Source organism: Tachysurus fulvidraco, chromosome 26 (genome assembly GCF_022655615.1).
Source record: "Tachysurus fulvidraco isolate hzauxx_2018 chromosome 26, HZAU_PFXX_2.0, whole genome shotgun sequence".
NCBI classification, from domain to species: domain Eukaryota; kingdom Metazoa; phylum Chordata; class Actinopteri; order Siluriformes; family Bagridae; genus Tachysurus; species Tachysurus fulvidraco.
The window spans coordinates 4078974-4097407 of NC_062543.1; the positions used below are offsets into that span (position 1 = coordinate 4078974).

Consider the following 18434-nt stretch of genomic DNA (forward strand, 5'->3'; position numbering starts at 1 on the left):
CATTCCCCTGTCACTCATGCTACACGTGCATTGTGGTACTGTAAGTAACAAAAGTTGGTAAACGCACAAACCCGGATCACGTTCACAAGAGTCAAGTCAAGAAGCTTTTATTGTCATTTCAACCATATATAGCTGTTGCAGTACACAGTGAAGACAGAGCTAAAGACTTAGTAAGTTAGTCCTATATAGATACATAAAGCGCAACTGTGCAACCTGGTGCAAACGGTGCAGGACGAGACGAACAAGACGGACAAGACAGTACGGGACAAAATACGGTGCAAACAAAAAATGACAAGACAATACACGAAAGACAATAAATACCAGATCAGTGTAAATACTGTATGTTCAGACAATATTACGTGTGCAGAAACACTGGAATGAACACAGTGTTATAGCAGCACAGGAATCACAGTAAAGGTCCAGTGCAGGAACTCAGGCTCGGTCCACATGACAGTGTTCACGTTACCAAGGTATCGCATGAAGCTGCTCTGCTTCGAACTAAAATGGTGCTGTAAAAGCTTTCTAAGTGCAATACTTCAGAGTATTGTATCGTATTGAGAAGTGGAAAGCAGAATCTCTGGAGCGTTTGTGTATTTCTTATCGTTCCTGCATCTCTTTCTGATCTGCAACTCCATCAAACCACCAGCTCACGACACCACTGGATTACTATTCATGCAGCACCTCTGAGTGTTAACACCAAAGCTGTGAAAACTCCCGGCTGAGGATCACACAGTGCCATGCAAATTATCACACACACACACACACACACACACACACACACACACACACACACACACAGAGTTAAACATCTCCTACCTGTAGCCCTCGTCTCCTCAGAATGCTGGACTCGTCCATGCTGGCGAGGAACTAAGCTCGTCCGCTCGTCCTCTCTCTCTCTCTCTCACATACACTCACACTCTCACACATACATCTACACACACACATGCGCGCGTGTTCACTCGGTCTCTCAGCGAGCCATGCTGCACTCTCTGCCTGCGCTACTGGCGCACAGGTCCCCCGAGCACGCCAATCCTATCTTAGCAGCTGCTAAACACTTGCATCAGGACTTATCTGATTGGAGGGGGACAATCAGCTGACGCCGCCCCCTCTCGCTAGTGCCAGCCGTCCTTTCCTGGAAGTTTAGAGCGATGTGGAAGAAGCTTGTGTGTGTGTGTGAGTGAGAGACAGAAAGAGAGAGAGAGAGAGAGAGACAGAGACAGAGACAGAGAAAAAGAGAGGAAGTAAACATGATTAAGAGAGATGTTAGTAAACCAGGGAAAAAAAGTGCTTCGGTGATTCATGTCCGCATGCAGTGATGGTGGAGATGAAGGGAGGCTGGCTTTCAGGCAGACAGAACAGACAGGAAATCCTGCGCTGCATTGTTCACCCGCTGTGAGACAATGCAGCTGGCATCCTGTCCACGCAGCTACGACTCGTCAATAGAGCAAGTGAGGCACGTTCGGGCCATATCGAGCCGGCGGCTGTTTGTCCTCCTGTCCTGCTCTGGGCCTCACAGATAAGAGGCATAGATCAGAGCAGAGAAAGTAACCGTGAACTGGGAAATGCGAACCCTAAGAGCTGACCTTCCAGCACTGAGCCTTCGCCGTTTGATTTGCGTCGTTCTAATAATAGCAACAAGGTCAATGTCTTCCATTGGAGGAATACAACATGGTCTAAGAAATGCTTTAAGGCCTATTAATACTATTAAAAACTGATTTATTACAACTGTGATTACCGTTGACGAGAAGTTCGACAAGTTTCCATTTGCTGACAGAAAAACTGAGAGAATAAACAAACCTGTTTCCAAAAAAATCTAAAAATGAAAAAAAAATATATATATATATATATATGCAAAAACTCAACATACTTCCTATATATATGCAAAAACTCAATTGCACCATTTTCAATATTTCAATTTCAGTTTGTTTGTGTCTAAGTTTATTGCCATAACTTCATAACTTTAATGGCCATTTCATGTCAAATACAGACATGAATCAAACATTCAATGTAATTCTGACAAATCAAACATTTTTTTTAATTAAAAATGTTTTCCAAGGTCCATCTTACAAAATAAGTCTTTCAAAGTGCAGACCAAAAAGAAACAAACATTCTACTCTCAGGAAACATTACAGTATTGAGAGAGAGAGAGAGAGAGAGAGAGAGAGAGAGAGAGAGAGAGAGAGAGATCTATGAAGGACAGCCTTAGCAAAGAAATAATTTTAAAAAAGTACGTAACACGGGTTCTGTTCTCTCCAAGGTTTCATGATTAAAATGTTAGCTACTGACTTTGAAATGTAATATGCTTTTGTTGTGTATCGTGATATTCGTTACAGAACACTATTAACATTAACAAAATGACGCCGAAAAGCATTCAGTCATGTTTGTTGATGAAAGCAGTCGGACAATTAATCACTCTTTACGGCCGCGTTGCACAGAAAAGCTTCCGACAACACAAGAAATGTGAAGCCGCGCCGTGCACAGACTCGGTCACGCTTTACAGCTGAAAAGCCTACGTGACTTTTCTGCTCCGGCTCTTTCAATTATCGCAAAGAAGAATTTCAAGGCTTTCGAATTCAAGTCAGGAAAATCATTTCAGTCAGGAAAAAGAAGCGAGAAATTTTCATCCGCCGATTTCGCACGCAGCTCGAGTCGAGCTTCTGTGCTCTTTATTCGCCGTCTCTCTCTGCAACACTCGATCGCTCACTTCAACAGGCTGTAAATATTAAGCAGCTCCGACATCCTTTCTCTCTGCCTCATCAGCCAGGCTTGAACGATCCTGCTTATTGAACAGCTATTCCAAGGTCAGGACAATGTCTTTCGTTGCCGTTTTTTTTTTTTTCCCCAGACGGATCCAAAACGCAGAGCTGATTTCTATAATCACATTAACATAGAGAATTCACGGTACAGGTGAATAGGATCGTTTTAAACGACGGACTGTTTTTTAGGAACTTTTTTAAATCTGCAAATCCGATTTCATCTAATTAAAACTAATGGAAATTTGCATCATACTTCGTAAAACAGCATCTTTAGATGATTCGGAGAATTCAGATATCCGTTTATCCTTCAAGATGTTCATCAGCTTTTTTCATCACGTCATCAGCTTTTAAATTCTGAACCCGATTTTGAGACAAAAAAAATGATTTTAAAGATAAAAGTGTTTTCATGCTTCTCTTAACTATTATAAGGAAAACGGACATGAATTGAACAGAATTGTCAGAACGTGAAAAAACTTTTCGGAATTATACGAAATAAAGTGATAGCAAATTCGAAAAAATCTCATCGCAAAGTTTTAGGATAAGGTGGTGGTTGTGGGGAAGTAAAAAAAAAAATTAAATTAGGGGAAAAATCTAAATAAAAATAAATCATGGTCATTTCTGAATTTAGTGTGCAGTCGTATTAATCGTAATTGTTTTCCATAAACATTTACAACCTGAAAGATAAAAGATTTGTAGATAAATACACACACTAAAAAGTGTCAATTTCACTGATTTGACTTTTTTTATTTTCACTATGACGCTAAAATTATGTTGTTTACGTGAATAATTAAAGATGCGATTTCCTGCCGAAGTTGTGCACTTAAACGCCACATGTAGTTATTCTATTTCTTTTCCTTGTTCATACTGACACAAAGTTTAGATTCAAGTGATTTTATGTTTTGGATTTAGTATCTACTATCGTCACTATTAACTATCTTCTATCGTCACTCATTATTTCATTCAAAGAATTAAAGCCATCTGGTCCTATTTAGAGCCAGCAGTATGAACACAACGTGTTTTGAAGTCAAGAGAAACAAAAGGCGAAGAAAAAAAAGCAAGGAAAATCCGCATCGATGGTGATGGAGGTCGTTTGTTTCATTTGCCGTCAGAAACGCTCCCTGAGATGAGGTATGAATGCAGAGACACAGAAAGACACGGAAGGTGCCGTCTCGTGAATGAGTAGGTTTAAGGAAACGGCAGCCAGCACGGGGATTTTGGAAAACACATTCTGGAAATGACTTCATTGGTAAAAAGCGATACTTTGCCCTGTTACCCTGTGTTTCGTGCAGATCTGCAGGAAACACACACTGGGAAACTCATTCGAGGCACGTGTCCTGTCCCTGAAGTGAGCACAATAACAACAACGAAAAAAAAGCCGGAAAAGCCGGAGGAGGGATAATATGAACTGGGGTGAATCGGGCCATGTGCTCAAACTACTAATCTTAAAGGGATATGTGAAGGTTTAGCACTAGGGAAGAAGAAAGGAAAATGAAAGAAAGTAAAAAAAGAGAGAGAGGGGTCAAATGTGAGAAGGGCTTAGAGGAGCTAAGATGCCCTGCAGTGAGGGTTGATTGAGTGTCTTCGGGGTGGAGCACACACAATCTGCCTGCACCTGACCACCTTTACCTTTGGTGTCGTATCAAATAGAGGGATAAACCTGATGTGCTGCAAAGTGTGTGTGTGCATCTTAACTGAACTGGGGCAGAAATTTCACCTTCTGAAAGGAAACTCTGTAGTGGTATCGAGGACCCTTTAAACACCAGGCTCATTTACGCCTACAAAAAAAAAAACAACAACATCCATTACTACTTCATTGCTAGCAACATTACTGCTTCCTAAGCAAGAAAAAAACCTCTAGGTCAGTAAAAATAACAGCCCTTACTGTACCTGACGTTATCTGGACGATTAGCTTATTTTGTTCTTTGTTTGTTGGTTTATTTCTTTCTTATATCAAGCGGGTTTATTTTATCCGTTTATAGTCGCGAATAATATTGAGGAATGTCTGTGAAACATTTTCCACTTTCCTATTACCACTTACAGATTTTCCTGTGTTGGTGAAAGTTTAAGCGTCCATTACTCCAAAGAGCCGACACTGGAGACTCCTTCCAGAAATTATAAGTAAACATCTCTTTTCAGTATTACAAATGCATTCATTTTGTACTACCCAAGTTTATCTACCCACCCATCCATCATCAATGAATACAAAAGATCGATGTTGGACAGGTGGAGTCTTAAGCACTATTCGGACGGGACTAGTTTTACGTGGGGGTAAAGTAATTATTACCAGAGCTTCTCGGTGATTTTAGTCCCGTCCGAATGTGCCATCTCGGTAATCATTACGGACAATAGCACTATTCGGACGGGATTAGTTTTACGTGGGGACGTGGAGTAATGCAATTTTACCTCAGGACGTCTGTAATATTAATTGGCCAATTCGCATGGGACAAGACATCTCAGTAAAACTAGCAGAAGTGGAAGGGGTAACTCGCTTTACGCACCACAGTAACCTCCTTGTCGTCATGTGCGTATGACGTCGCTTCCTGTTATCACGTGCGCAAACAGACAACTTGGCGCCTCCATGCTTGCAAAACGCTCCAAAAACTTTTAAACAGGAAATGACGGAATTTTAGGGTACTTACTTACCGTATTTACAGCGGGTCTATTCGGACGGGATTAGTATTACCTGAGGTCATTTTTCCGGACCTTTTTACAGAAGGTAAAAGTCGGCGTAATCTTTAATGACATAATGACATGTCCGTAATGATTACCGAGATGGCACATTCGGTCAGGACGGACTAAAATCACCGAGAAGCTCTGGTAATAATTACTTTACCCCCACGTCCCCACGTAGAACTAATCCCGTCCGAATAGGGCTAATGTCAGTAAAGATTACGGCGACTTTTACCTTCTGTAAAAAGGTCCGGAAAAATTACCTTGGCGCGTTTTGCAAGCATGGAGGCGCCATGTTGTCTGTTTGCGCACGTGATAACACGAAGCAACGTCATATGCACATGACGACAAGGAGGTTACTGTGGTGCCTAAAGCGAGTTACCCCTCCCACTTCTGCTAGTTTTACTGAGATGTCTTGTCCCGTGCGAATTGGCCAATTAATATTACAGACGTCCTGAGGTAAAATTGCATTACTCCACGTCCCCACGTAAAACTAGTCCCGTCCGAATAGCGCTTTATTCTGGAAAGGTTTAGAGGGTTGATGAACTCTAACATCGGTCACTGTCTAGGGATTCTGGCTCGATAACCAGGAAAAAACACTATGTACAGTACAGAAACCGTACATACAACAAAACTCCTCTTTCTACTCAACTGCAATCCAGCAAGCTAATGCACATGAATTTATTTAAAGCCTAGTAGCTACTCCCATGGCAACCAAACTCCCAAATCACCAGAAGAGCACAGCTAAGTAAGTAAAACGTTATTTGAAGTCCCGAACAGTTTAATAGTTAGCATGTTACTAATATCAGTAATGTTAGCTGACAATCTGAAGTCTGTTTTCAAGTAGGGGACAAACGGCGTCACGTGTAATGACGTTCAGACAGGAGTTCGCTGTCCCCTAAGTGCTCCCACTTCATCAGACTGACAGATCCTATTTAGCTCCGTCTGCGAATGATACCATGCAGTTCACTTCCCTGTGTCAGCTCCTTCAGATGACCCCGTTATTAAAGGCTAGTGGGTTTTTTGTTTTGTTTTTTTGCGTCAGCCTTTTTAAAAGGAAATATCAAAAGCAATTTCGGTTCGAGCCCTTCTCAATTGGCAGTACGAGGACACCGGAACGGTCATAGGCATGGATGTAATGTATGCTGGGGACAATGGAAACCGTCTGATTCTTTTCCCATCACTTCCCAACACAAAAAAGTAGAGGTTTATAAAAAAGAAACTTTTATGTAAATGTTTTATGCAGGCCGTGAAAAGACATCGCAGGATCGAACGGTAGCTAAGGGCCACCTGACAAAGGATATGTTATTGAAGACAGGAGAAGAAAAAACTGGGAGGGAAAGGAAGGTCTCTCCGATCAAAGACGATCAAAAGAAATAATTAAAAGAAGTAGTAATATATTTTTCACATATATGTTACAGTCCAGTGATTTTTGCTTCCCCTACCCCAATTTGTTAGGAACCCAGGGCCAGAGATCAGGTTCAGCCATGACAAGATGCCCCTTGAGTAGAGGGGTCAAGGGTCAGATGCTCAAGAGCCCAACAGTACAGCTTGGTGATGCTAGGGACTTAAACCCCAAACCTTCTGTTCAGTTACTCAGAGTAGGTCACTGAGCCACCACTAAGAGAATGGCAAGTGAATGCCCATTTTTTTAAGAATTTAAGAAGCTTTATAGAAGACAAAAAGCACCCACCTGTGACTGGACCGAAGGCAAAGACAAGTCCAACAGCTACCCGAAGCTCTTTTTCAAAGTTTTGCTGTGGTTGCAAAATGGACTAGAACTGGTTGTGCAACCAAGATCTGTTGACAGAAAAAGCCCTTAAAGTTTCTTCAGGCCTATTCAAGATAAGCAAAGGGAGGCCATACTGAAGCTACCACTGATGGCTACAAAGAGGTTAAGTGTACACCAGCCGGAAGAAGAGAGGTACTGTGGATCAAGAACCACCCAAAAAAAGCTTGCAGGCCATATGGATGTTCCTGTGAAGCAACAGTTTGTGATGACTGTAAAAAGCAGCTTGAAAAATCAGTATCTGACCATATACACTCTGGAAAGGATTGTTACTGGTACCAAGATGCAAATCTGAAATACAATCCTGAACTGAAAGAGAAACAGAAATACCCCAAGACAGTCATGCTGGTCATGCTGAAGAATCCACATTAAAGCCAAGAGTACACAGTTATCAATGAAGGACAACTCTAACCACGGTACTAAATGAAGGCTCTCAGGATTATGACTTTTTTATCTTTATATCAGTCCTGGGGAGACTGTATTGATTTTTCTACCAAAGCTAATCATGCTCGTGAAGGACGAGGCAGATACAGAAGCACTTTTTTTTAAACTGCAATCTGACCTGAGATCAGGTTCATGGTTCCTTCCTCTTAAAACACTTGGGATTTAAGTGTGGGGGTTGAACTGATTATGTGTGAGGATAAAATGTCCCAAGAATCGAATCCTTGCAGTTCATCATGCTCGGTCGTGGAGGGATGAGATCATGGTCAGGGGACGGGAAGAGGACAAAGGGGCTTTGAGAAGAGCACTGAGAGGGTGGCTGTGAGGAGACAGATGATGTGTGTATATGAAATATTTAGAGCATTTGGCCCATGGCTCAGTATGTGGCGCAAAAGAAACGAAGGGGCTCGAGTTGAGGGCAGAAAACATTACTAGAAGTTGCAAACCAATAAGAAAGACAGAACTGAGGATATCATCAGCTTTGTTTCAGTATAAGTATCTGGACAAAATCATTATTCCTTTCTTTATTTTAATGATGGTAGTATGTGGTAGCAACAGGCTGAGAAGGTCCAGTCCAGGCTTCCATCCCTAGGCACAGATCTCTAGACACTACAAGTCAAATATGACATGTAATCTCTACGATTGGTCCAGCATCTGCCCCAGGCTCTGGGATGTGCCTGATAAAGCTCTACCAAGAGTGCTAGGGGGCTTCTCTAAAACACATTGACTTTTCACCAAGATTCTAAAGAATGGTCAAGCTCCCCATAACATAACCAAGAATAAGACCAGTAACCCTGCAGAAGAACCTCATTTCCACCACCTGTGTTTATATAAATCAGTAAACAGAGCTTCGACTACAAACCGAGTTCCTGCTTCACCAGGACAAACAGATACAGTGACTGTAACACTGCTGCTACTGTGAATAAGATATCAAGATACTTCAACAAATCGGAAATTACTACAGAAGAGTGAGTGCACTATATAGGTAATAAATCTTGGCTTAATGTGTGTCCTGGAAAATTTCCGCTTTCCATTTACAGTCAGATCTGAAGGAAGAAAAAAAAATGGCACACACCCATGCCAGATTTTCATAGACAAATTTGTGTTATGATGTTTTTTGGCAAGCTAAGGGTAGGAAAATTAAACTCGTCAAGATTTAAACGAACATCAATGCTAGGAATAAACTTCATTGCTAGCCAGTGTTAGCAAAAAACAACTGGATATATTTTTACATTTATAAATACAAACATTAGTTCATTCTTCTTCAGTTCCAGCCAATCCAGGTACTATCATGTTTTTGGGAGGAGGAAGGAAACTAATCAAACAAGTGGATGCCCAAAGGAACATACTGTATGGAAAGCCAAAAGGTCCACATAGACAGTAACCTGAGCTCAGGATCGAACTGGAGATCCTGGTGTTTTTAATATATTTAAAGATGTGCTTTGAAAAAAGACAAGATATTCAGACAGAGAGAAATACAGCTACACTGACAGGCAAATATAAATACCATAATATATAAATTAAGCTAGAAGGATATACAGAAGGAAAGATAGACAGACAGACAAACAAAATAAAAACAAGCTTATACTGATTCTTGAAAGAATATATGGTAGGACATTTTCGATGATCAGAGTCTGATTGAGAGTGAGACCCCTGCAAAGGCTTTACTTCTAGACGTCATAGTGTTTCAAAAGTCCAGCAAGTCATCCTGTGTCCGTGAACTCCCCAACATATTCAGAGATAACGATCGGCTTCCTATGGGTACACATGTGGAAGAGCATTTCAAGGTTGCACACAAATCACTGTTTTTTTGAAATTCACTAACATTCCCAGCACATCTTCTGCTCTTTGTGGTCCTCAGAAACCACAGGAAACAAGGTTGTGGGGACGCATTAGTCATTCAGGGGCAGGCCATATAAAGCTGCATGGCCTAGTGAGACTACACTGACTTTCACTGAGCCTGGTTTAGATGCAGGAACATGCAACAGAGAGATAAAGCCAAACACACACACACACACACACACACACACAAACGAGCGTTGAGAAAGATGGAATGGCAAAAAGACTGCACTACCAACAAGACAGACAGACAGATGTATACAGAAAGACAATCAGGAAAAAGCCACAAAGCAGACAGAGACACATAGATGATCAGATAAATAGACGGGAAAGCAGACAGATAGACAGACAGACAAAAGAAATGAGATGAAATAACATAATAAGTCAAAAGGTCAGGTAAACAATAAGACTGGTGATCAGATATTTAACTAGGGAGGCAGACAGTGAGGCAATTAGACAGACAGATAAATAGAGAGACAGTCTGTTTGATGGATATATACAGTAGACGACATGACAGACAGACAGACAACAGACAGAGAGAGAGAGACAGACAGAGAGACACAGAGCAAACTTCAGATCCATAAATGAAAATAACAGAGATAAGAGAGTGTTGAGAGTGAGACAGGTAAAGACAGTAAACAAAGAAACAGACATTAAATGAACAGTAAGAATTGGATTTGCAACAACCTCAACAAAAAAAGACAGGTTTTTGAACAAAATAAAAGAAATTGTTTGAATTAAGAGAAAAAAAACTTCTTTTATGAAAACAGAAGAGAACTGGAAACATCTAGAGTTCGTCCTGAGATGAATGCGTGTTATTCAGATATTTCTGTTTCCTTGCTCTGCCTGGTTTGATGTGGTTCTTGATTTCGAGACAGACCGAACTCTCCTCTTTATTGACAGATGAATACGGTTTCAGCGACATCCCATGTGTTCATTGTATTTTAGTGAAAGAACGGCTTGTTTTTCATCGCAGCAGTGAGTCGATCAAAAAGACACAAAGTGGAGCACACAATGCTGCGTTGTTCACAGTTTAGACAACAGCACCTCCTTGTGAAGAACCACACAATCTACAGCTCAGACAGAAGTCAAGTCTGAGGAAGAACAAATCAAAAGCTTAAGTGTTTTGAAACATACCAGACTTGCAGTGAGGGATGGAGCCGACTTTCCGAGGCTTTGGGAGCGCATACGCACCAGGTTGGAGCTCTCCGTCCCCGAGGCCGGCCACGCCTGCTGAGCCGACATGTACGGCAACAGATACTTCCCTAAAAATAATATCAACACTAGTATTACACAGCATGTCATGGAAATCGGGTAAGACTAGTGACCTGAAAAAAGGAATCATAAACAAGGGCTAAAATAGATTTTCTAGTTTTAGGGTCTAGAAGATAGTTTTTAAAAAGGTTATTGTGCCTCAAACTCGTGACTCAAACGGATTAAAAATGAATATTCAAGGATTTTCAAGAAATTCAAAGAAGTAAAGAAAATCCTTTAGCTAGCTAAAATTAGGCAAGAGGCTGATTTAGGTCAACTAGGCTGCGTTTACACTGCAGGCCCAAATCCGATTTTTTGGGGGTCAAGTGACCAGGTCAAACTTCTTCAGGAGTAATGTGAACATGCAAATTTGGCCCAGATCTGATTTTTTCAAATCAGATCTGGGCCACTTCCATATGTGGTCCTGAATCAGACCCAAATCTGATTTATTCCAATGCGGCCGCAGTGTGAACAGCCAAGGCGGATTTGATGCGACTTTTACGTCAATCTACATCGACATTCGTCACAATTATGCGTGACTGGTAACGTGTGTGTGTGTTAAGTGTTATATAAAGTGGTTACATTTTAAAAGGTAATGTGAACAGCCAAACAAATAAAATCAAATCTGGGCAAAATATCCGAATTGAGCATTAAGACTTGCAGTGTGAACGTGGCCCTAGTAAGCAAGAGTGCTAGCAAGCTAACAAACATTAAGCTACTGTAGAAATTAAATTCCATCAACCATTAAGCAAGTTTGCTAGCATGCTAGCTGTTAGACTACAGATTAAATTGTGTCAACTGTTAGGCATGTTTGCTGCCAAGCTACAGAATTAGCTAGATTTGATGAGTATATATTAGCTAAGTTGAATAAATAAGCTAGATAGAAAAGTTTGCTAGCTAGCCAACAGTAGACAGGAGACGTTTGCTAACATTAGGCTATTATAGTGAGAAAAATGGTAGCAATTAGCTTTAATGTTAGCTGCAATGCTATCTTTTTTCTCTCCTTTAGTCGGACTATGTTGTGATTAAATCTGAACTGAACTCACGTCGCTCTATAAAACAGTCATGACACAAAATAAGCAAATTTTTTTTCTTTGTGTTTACCTGATACACAATTTAAATCTTTTTCCCTTCCCAAATTTGTATTTACGTCCTTCCACACAGTATATCTTAAAAATGTGTTGTTCTGACGTTAAATCGTTTTTTTAGCACAAGTGTAGCCTTTCAACCTGACTAAAGCTGCGTTCACTTCCTAGCAGCTAGCGCACTTCAGTAAGGCACTCTTAACAAAACACAGAGCAGGTTTGTGTGCTGATGCTCTGATTAATACGGATCATGGTCACACCTTCCTGAAATGTGCCTAACACATTTTCTCTCTTGTACTAGAGCCAAAGAGAAACTAGCACAGATGCAAAACTTAAAATCTTAAATAAATAACTCACACTAGCATTGCTAACATTGTGCTCAAATGGAAAAAGAAAGATAAAATGAAAGATAGTTAAAGAAAAATCTCAAAAAGCTTTAGAACACATGCTATCTTAAACTCTGTGTGTGTGCATGTGTGTGTGCATGGGTGTGTGTGTGTGTGTGTGTGTGTGTGTGTGTGTGTGTGTGTGTGTGTGTGTGTGTGTGTGTGTGTGTGTGTGTGTGTGTGTGTGTGTGTGTGTGTGTGTGTGTGCCAGGCTACTTATATAGGTAACAGGGTGAAAACAGGATATAAGGAAGGAAAGCTGTGGAGGAGTTTCCTCAGAGTCATTTGTCAAAGTGTGAAATATCTATTAATCATCTCGCTCTCTCTCTCTTGCTCTCTCTCTCACTCACACACACACACACACACACACACACACACACACACACGGACACACACACACGAACACACAGTTGTTGGCTATGTGTCTCCGGCTCAGTACAATACAGGTTCCACGTTTTTTGTCTAAAACTAAGTGTTTTGTAAATATTTCTTGGGGAAAAAAAAAAAGATTTATCATTTATTCTATACATATATATTTATTCTATATTCTGATTTGTCCCGCCATGACAAAATGGGCGGGGAAAACTCAACCTTGGCTAATCCATTAGCAAAATGAGAGTAATTTTAATTTTTGTTTAAAATTACACATAAGCTGTTTCGCTAACAAAATATAATTTTTACATAACAATAATAACTTCAACCTTGTCTGGTAGTTTAGACAGTTTGTTTGATGGATGCTTGATTAGATTGAATTGCTTATAAGCACATTTAATGTAGTAATTTTTAGTTGAATCGAATATTACCGATCTGTTAGAGTGCTGTTTACGTGCTGTGTTGTTATCAGCATGGTAACACTCATGCAGTTACCTGTTAGCGCTCCGCCCAGACTCCCTCGACGGAGCTGTCTGCCGTCTTCACTCAGCTGGCGGGTGAATTTGAGCGTCAGGCTGGAGCTAGAGCACACCTCGGGGTTACTCGTCTTGCAGAAAGGCAGTGCGGGTGGAGACAGGATGTTATCCAGCTGAAGGATGGAAGAGGTAACAGAGTGTTAAGTTAAAAATGGAAACGACACAGAATGTAGTGTATCTGTGACAAGATGAAAGACAAGACTGGTGTGTAATATGTTGTTAGAGATGTTAGTTGAACCATAAGAGGATTTGAGTGTACACAGGGTGGAGATTGTATAAAAATAAAATAATTATGTAATTATTATACACAAAATAATTGTGTAAAGTTAATACAGCAAGGATTGTGTGTGTATGTTGATGTTTCTTGCCTGTGTTATATTACTGAAACAAATGATGGTTTTACATTTATCTAGTAAAGCTCTCCCAAAAACTGATATGGTGTAATTTAAAAAAAAAATTCATAGTAATTCATAATTTTAAGGAGTGTCTCCATCCATCCATTTCTGTAGCGTTATCCTACACAGGTCCAAGGGGAACCTGGAGCAGTCACACACACACACACACACACACACACACACACACACACACACACACACACACACACACACACACACACACAGTACATACACACACACACACACACACACACACACACACACTCGTACATACACACATTAATATACACATTCATTAGATGCGTCGTAGTCAAATATACACACATATATACACAATCATATGTGTGTATGAAACATAGACAGTCAAATACATATAATAATAAATTTCAACCTTGATTCTGTTTTTCCTTTTTTTGGTCACATTGGTTGCTGCTACATGAGCAACAAACCACACAGATTACTGAAAGATAAATATAAAGAGCTGTAAGATGGTAAAGGTTATTTTTAATAATAGGCTGGTTATGTACTGTAGGGTGATTTCAACTGCCAATGTGAAAATTCACTACCACGGTGTGACGGCTACACGCATGAGCTACATTAACGCTCCACAATAGAAGGAAAAACCCTTTCAATTTGGATTCAAAGCAAACTTGCCTCAGGGCCAGAACAAGTCTGCTATTGTCGACATCCCTGATGCTGCTCCACATGATTTAACATAACAGCCCATTATTAATCGTATTGTTTGGACAAGTTGAAAGGAACCTGTGTCCGGATGAGAAAAGACTCTCAGTGGGATAACAGTAGAGGAAAATCTTCCAGCAGACGAGCGTAAACACGACTGGAACCGGGAACACCCAAAAGTCTTTCAGTAACCTGCCCTCAGTGTTTCCCCTACAGAGAATCCTGCCTGCTGTTCGCTCATTTCATCAACTTAGGTTTGTCGAGATCTTGAATCTGTCCACATTGTGTTAAAAAAACAGGGACTGAGTCACAGAGCATGGCGAGCCTGTTTTCAACCACAAGCTGCAATGGAAAGTAATATTATATTAAATAAACTAATAGATAAATTAATAAAAATGCTTTTTTTTCCTATTTCTATCATTAAATTAAAAAAAAAGTAAAAATTCTTGGGCATTACAAATTAGTGTAAATATTTAAGCCATAAGCTTAATTCATAATCATATAATTAATTTATGTATTTTATTTAATTAATATTTTGTTTGTTTTGGGCAGTCAGTAGTTTTAAAAAAAAAAAAAATTTATTATTTTTTTTTACAGATCCCTGACTAGCCAATTAAAATTTCTTAACTATTATTTTTATTTTTCTTCTTCTTTTTATTATTATTATTATTATTATTATTATTATTATTATTATTATTATGGTAATGCTTTGGACATGTAAATGTACAAAAAAAATCTAAATATTTTCCCTTTTCTTAAATGACATTTTACATTTGCAAAAGTTTGCACACCCCATGATTTCAGGGAGAAAATTAAAATACACAATTTGTCTAGCAAAAATAAAATAAAGAAATAAAATGGCCATGTCCTGCAACAATACTACTGAACCTCTGTCACCCAAAAATAATGCAAAAGAAACAAAAAAAAAATCTTGATTAAAGTCTTACATTTATACCCCCTTGTTTTTTTCTGAGTGAAAAACAAGGTATAAAATGTTTTAGAAGTTTTTAGATGTTTTTTATATAAAACAAATGTTTTCTGCAACAAACAAACAACAAAATAAAAAAATATATAATAATGTTTAAAAACAATTAAATGGGCCAAAAGTTTTCCCATTAGCCTCTCGGTCCTGCTGAGATGAAGGCGGGTTAGTACATGACAGCTGAAATAAAAACAGTTGAAGCAGGACGTAATGAGAGGCGAGAATAAAAAGGTGGATGAAGGCAGTTACTGTGCAAAGGCCAAAAAATAAATAAAACTTCAAACAGATAAAATACATTTTTTATATTTTATACAGAGGTTTGTTGGTTAATTTTTACAGAACGTCCTCAATACTGAAAGTATTGTGTGCATTTCTCTCCTTGAAGTTTGGTACAGACTTCAGTAAAACAGGTGAAGGTGTAAAGAAGCTGCTGAAAAGAGGGAAGGTGGAAATAATTCAGCTCAAAGCCTGAAGATCTTTTCACTAACAAAACTGCTGCAACTCTTTCATCATCGAAGTGCTGCCAGGATTCGACGCCCCACTGTTTCAGCTCCTGTCATTTCACCCATTAATCAGCTACAGAATGAAGATTTCATACATCAGCTTTCAAATAAAGTAGAAAGCCTTTGAATATTACCTCAAGAAATTCACAGAGGAATGACGACGCTGTTCGGACAAAAATATGTGAATATGTTCTTAAAATGTCAACTGGAATCTAGTGACAATTCTATTAAAATACTTAAACAGATAAATGAATAAAAATAAATTCATAAATTCATAAATTAATTAATTAAGCAACTAACTAACTAATTAATTGATTGATTGATTGATTGATTGATTGATTAAAATAAATAAATAAATAAATAAATAAAATAAACTACCCCTGGGCACCAACAAATTATACGCATTTAAAAAAATTAAAACTAACTGTTCTTTACTTCTTAAATATACTTATATTGATATACAATAATTAATAAAATGTAATTATTAAATAAATTTAATTATTTCATTAATAATTGATTAGTAGTTCATAATATAAATCTATACTCGGACAGTCAGTGTTTTTTTTTTATTTATTATTGAATTTTTATGGAAGAATTAAATTGTTTATTATAATTGAATTTGAAAAAACATTATTATTTAATTTCATTAAATTGAAATAAATAATTTATATGAAAAAAAAAGTTTGAACACCCCATGATTTGTAAAAGGTGAAAAGAAAAATTTACAATTTATCTACCAAAAAAAATATTAAGTATATTAAAGGGGGACATAACACACCATTTACCATTTCTCTTTTTTTTTGTCTTTTTTTTCCATTTTGCTAGCAATTTTCTCCAAAGAGCTGAGATAGGTCACTCCTTTGGCTGGATTTTAGCTTAGAGACCAAATTAACTGATAAATCAGTTCTCAGATGAAATTATAATCTAATCTAATGCAGCCTAGATTAGTCTAATCTAGAATTTAGATGTATTAATCTATATATTCCAGTACAGCTCTGATCTCCAGTAGATGTACCTGAATGTATAAACCGTAACATAAGGACAGAAACTAAAGACAGCCTATAAGAGGATTAAAGATGTAAAAAAAAAAGGGAATTTATCAGTCTAATTGAATGCTGAGGCTTAGAGTTAGATAAAAGACAATCCCATGTTACTACACACCATGTACTGTACATGCTGAAGTCCTGAACAAACAATAAGTACAGAGTAAATACATGGAGGGAAATAAATCATCGTCATGATTTAATGTTAATTTAATGTCTTATAACACTGTAATCTTTTATTTAAATTTAATGTTGTGAATATCAGCAAACTAATCTTAAGTTTTCTGTCTACTCACAAAAAACGTCTTTCTATCCTCAGTCCTGAAGACTCTTGATTTGGATAAAAATGAGAATTACGGCTTTCGACTTCTTCCAAAAAATGATAAATAGTCATTTATCAGAACAGTTAGACCTAATTAACAATTAAACGTACATGCTTTGGACAAATGACATCATATTAGAGCAAGAAAATCATTCTAATCCTGTGATTGGCCTGAATGTTTCTATAGCAACGGCAAATTCAGAGGGAACTGTATATCAGACATGTAAGCAATAGCACGCAGGCACGAGTTCTGTTACACTGAACAGTGACAGCTACGATTGGGGGGGAAACTGTAAAGAATAATAAAACAAAAACTTTTGGCTTGAAAGGGTTCAAATGCTGCACTCGGTCGTCTCAGTTCTGGAAGACGCTCAGCTAGATCTGAATTCTCATCAGAAGCAGTAGAACAATCGACAGGAAACTGGTGGAAAATAATGAAGCTTTCCGGAATCAACCCTTGTAAATGCAAGCGAGGCTAAGGTGATGATGAAGAACCTACTGTACAGACATGGAGTGATTCCATATGCCATCCTAATACACAGGACTGACCACATCTCACATACACACACACTTACACACACGTGCACACATGCATACTCGCACAGGCACACGCACGCACGCACGCACACACACACACACAATTTTCAGAACATACTCTGAAAGATCTACTAATAACATGTCCCAGTATGCTGGTGATCTCATGGTTTCTAGCTAAAGCTAAACATTACGCTCATGAGATGAGGACCCAAGAGAATAAATCAAATAACAGGCAAAAACAACAAGCAACTACCTTCCCGTCAAGAGCTTGTGTATATGTGAGCATATGCATGTGTGTTTATTCTGTAATGATTTCTGAAGTGACCTTGAATGTAAGTAAGGTATTAGATAATACTGCCTTGAAACGTAGGAATAAAAAAAAAGAAAGCTATTACATAAACCAGACCTTATTAACAAAACAAAAGCTCATATTCAGCTTTAAATGTCAGCGTAATAAACAAATCTCATCTATAAAGCACGAGTGCGATTATGCTAATGCATTTCCACTTTGATTAAGTGCAGTGTTATGTAAGCCATTATAGTTTACATAAAAGCTAAATTATGGGAATCCTGTGTACCATCATCATGACTAAACAGTGCCTCTGAATTATTCATGTTATTTTTAATTGTTTGCCTTTTTTTCCCCTCTTAAAGTCTGCTTTGACATTTCATCATGTTCAAGGTTCGTGTCGACATTTTTAATGGTTGTTAGAGCGGCTTTACTGTTTAAAATCTAAATTTTGAATAATTTTATCTCAATTAGAATAAAAATTCAGGTCAGAAGGAAAAAATATTGACTGACAAGCATTTACGCTGTTTTAAAGTTGCGTTAGTCAAAATTAG

General features: G+C 38.5%; 1 protein-coding gene across 6 annotated transcripts in view; it reads right to left on the minus strand.

Annotated features, from left to right (window-relative positions):
- mast4 (microtubule associated serine/threonine kinase family member 4) overlaps nucleotides 1–18434 on the minus strand; it is an 84619-nt gene that overhangs the window by 55444 nt on the left and 10741 nt on the right. For 4 of the 6 annotated variants that reach the window (XM_047809022.1, XM_047809014.1, XM_027143701.2 and 1 more), the window contains exons 2-3: nucleotides 13088–13241; nucleotides 10633–10760 (exon numbers count right to left, since the gene is read on the minus strand). In XM_047809022.1, the coding sequence (XP_047664978.1) occupies nucleotides 10633–10760; nucleotides 13088–13241 (282 nt within the window). Of the gene's footprint in view, nucleotides 1–816; nucleotides 1145–10632; nucleotides 10761–13087; nucleotides 13242–18434 lie in introns of those variants that run through there. The other 2 variants (XM_047809016.1, XM_047809019.1) reach the window with 2 other exon arrangements.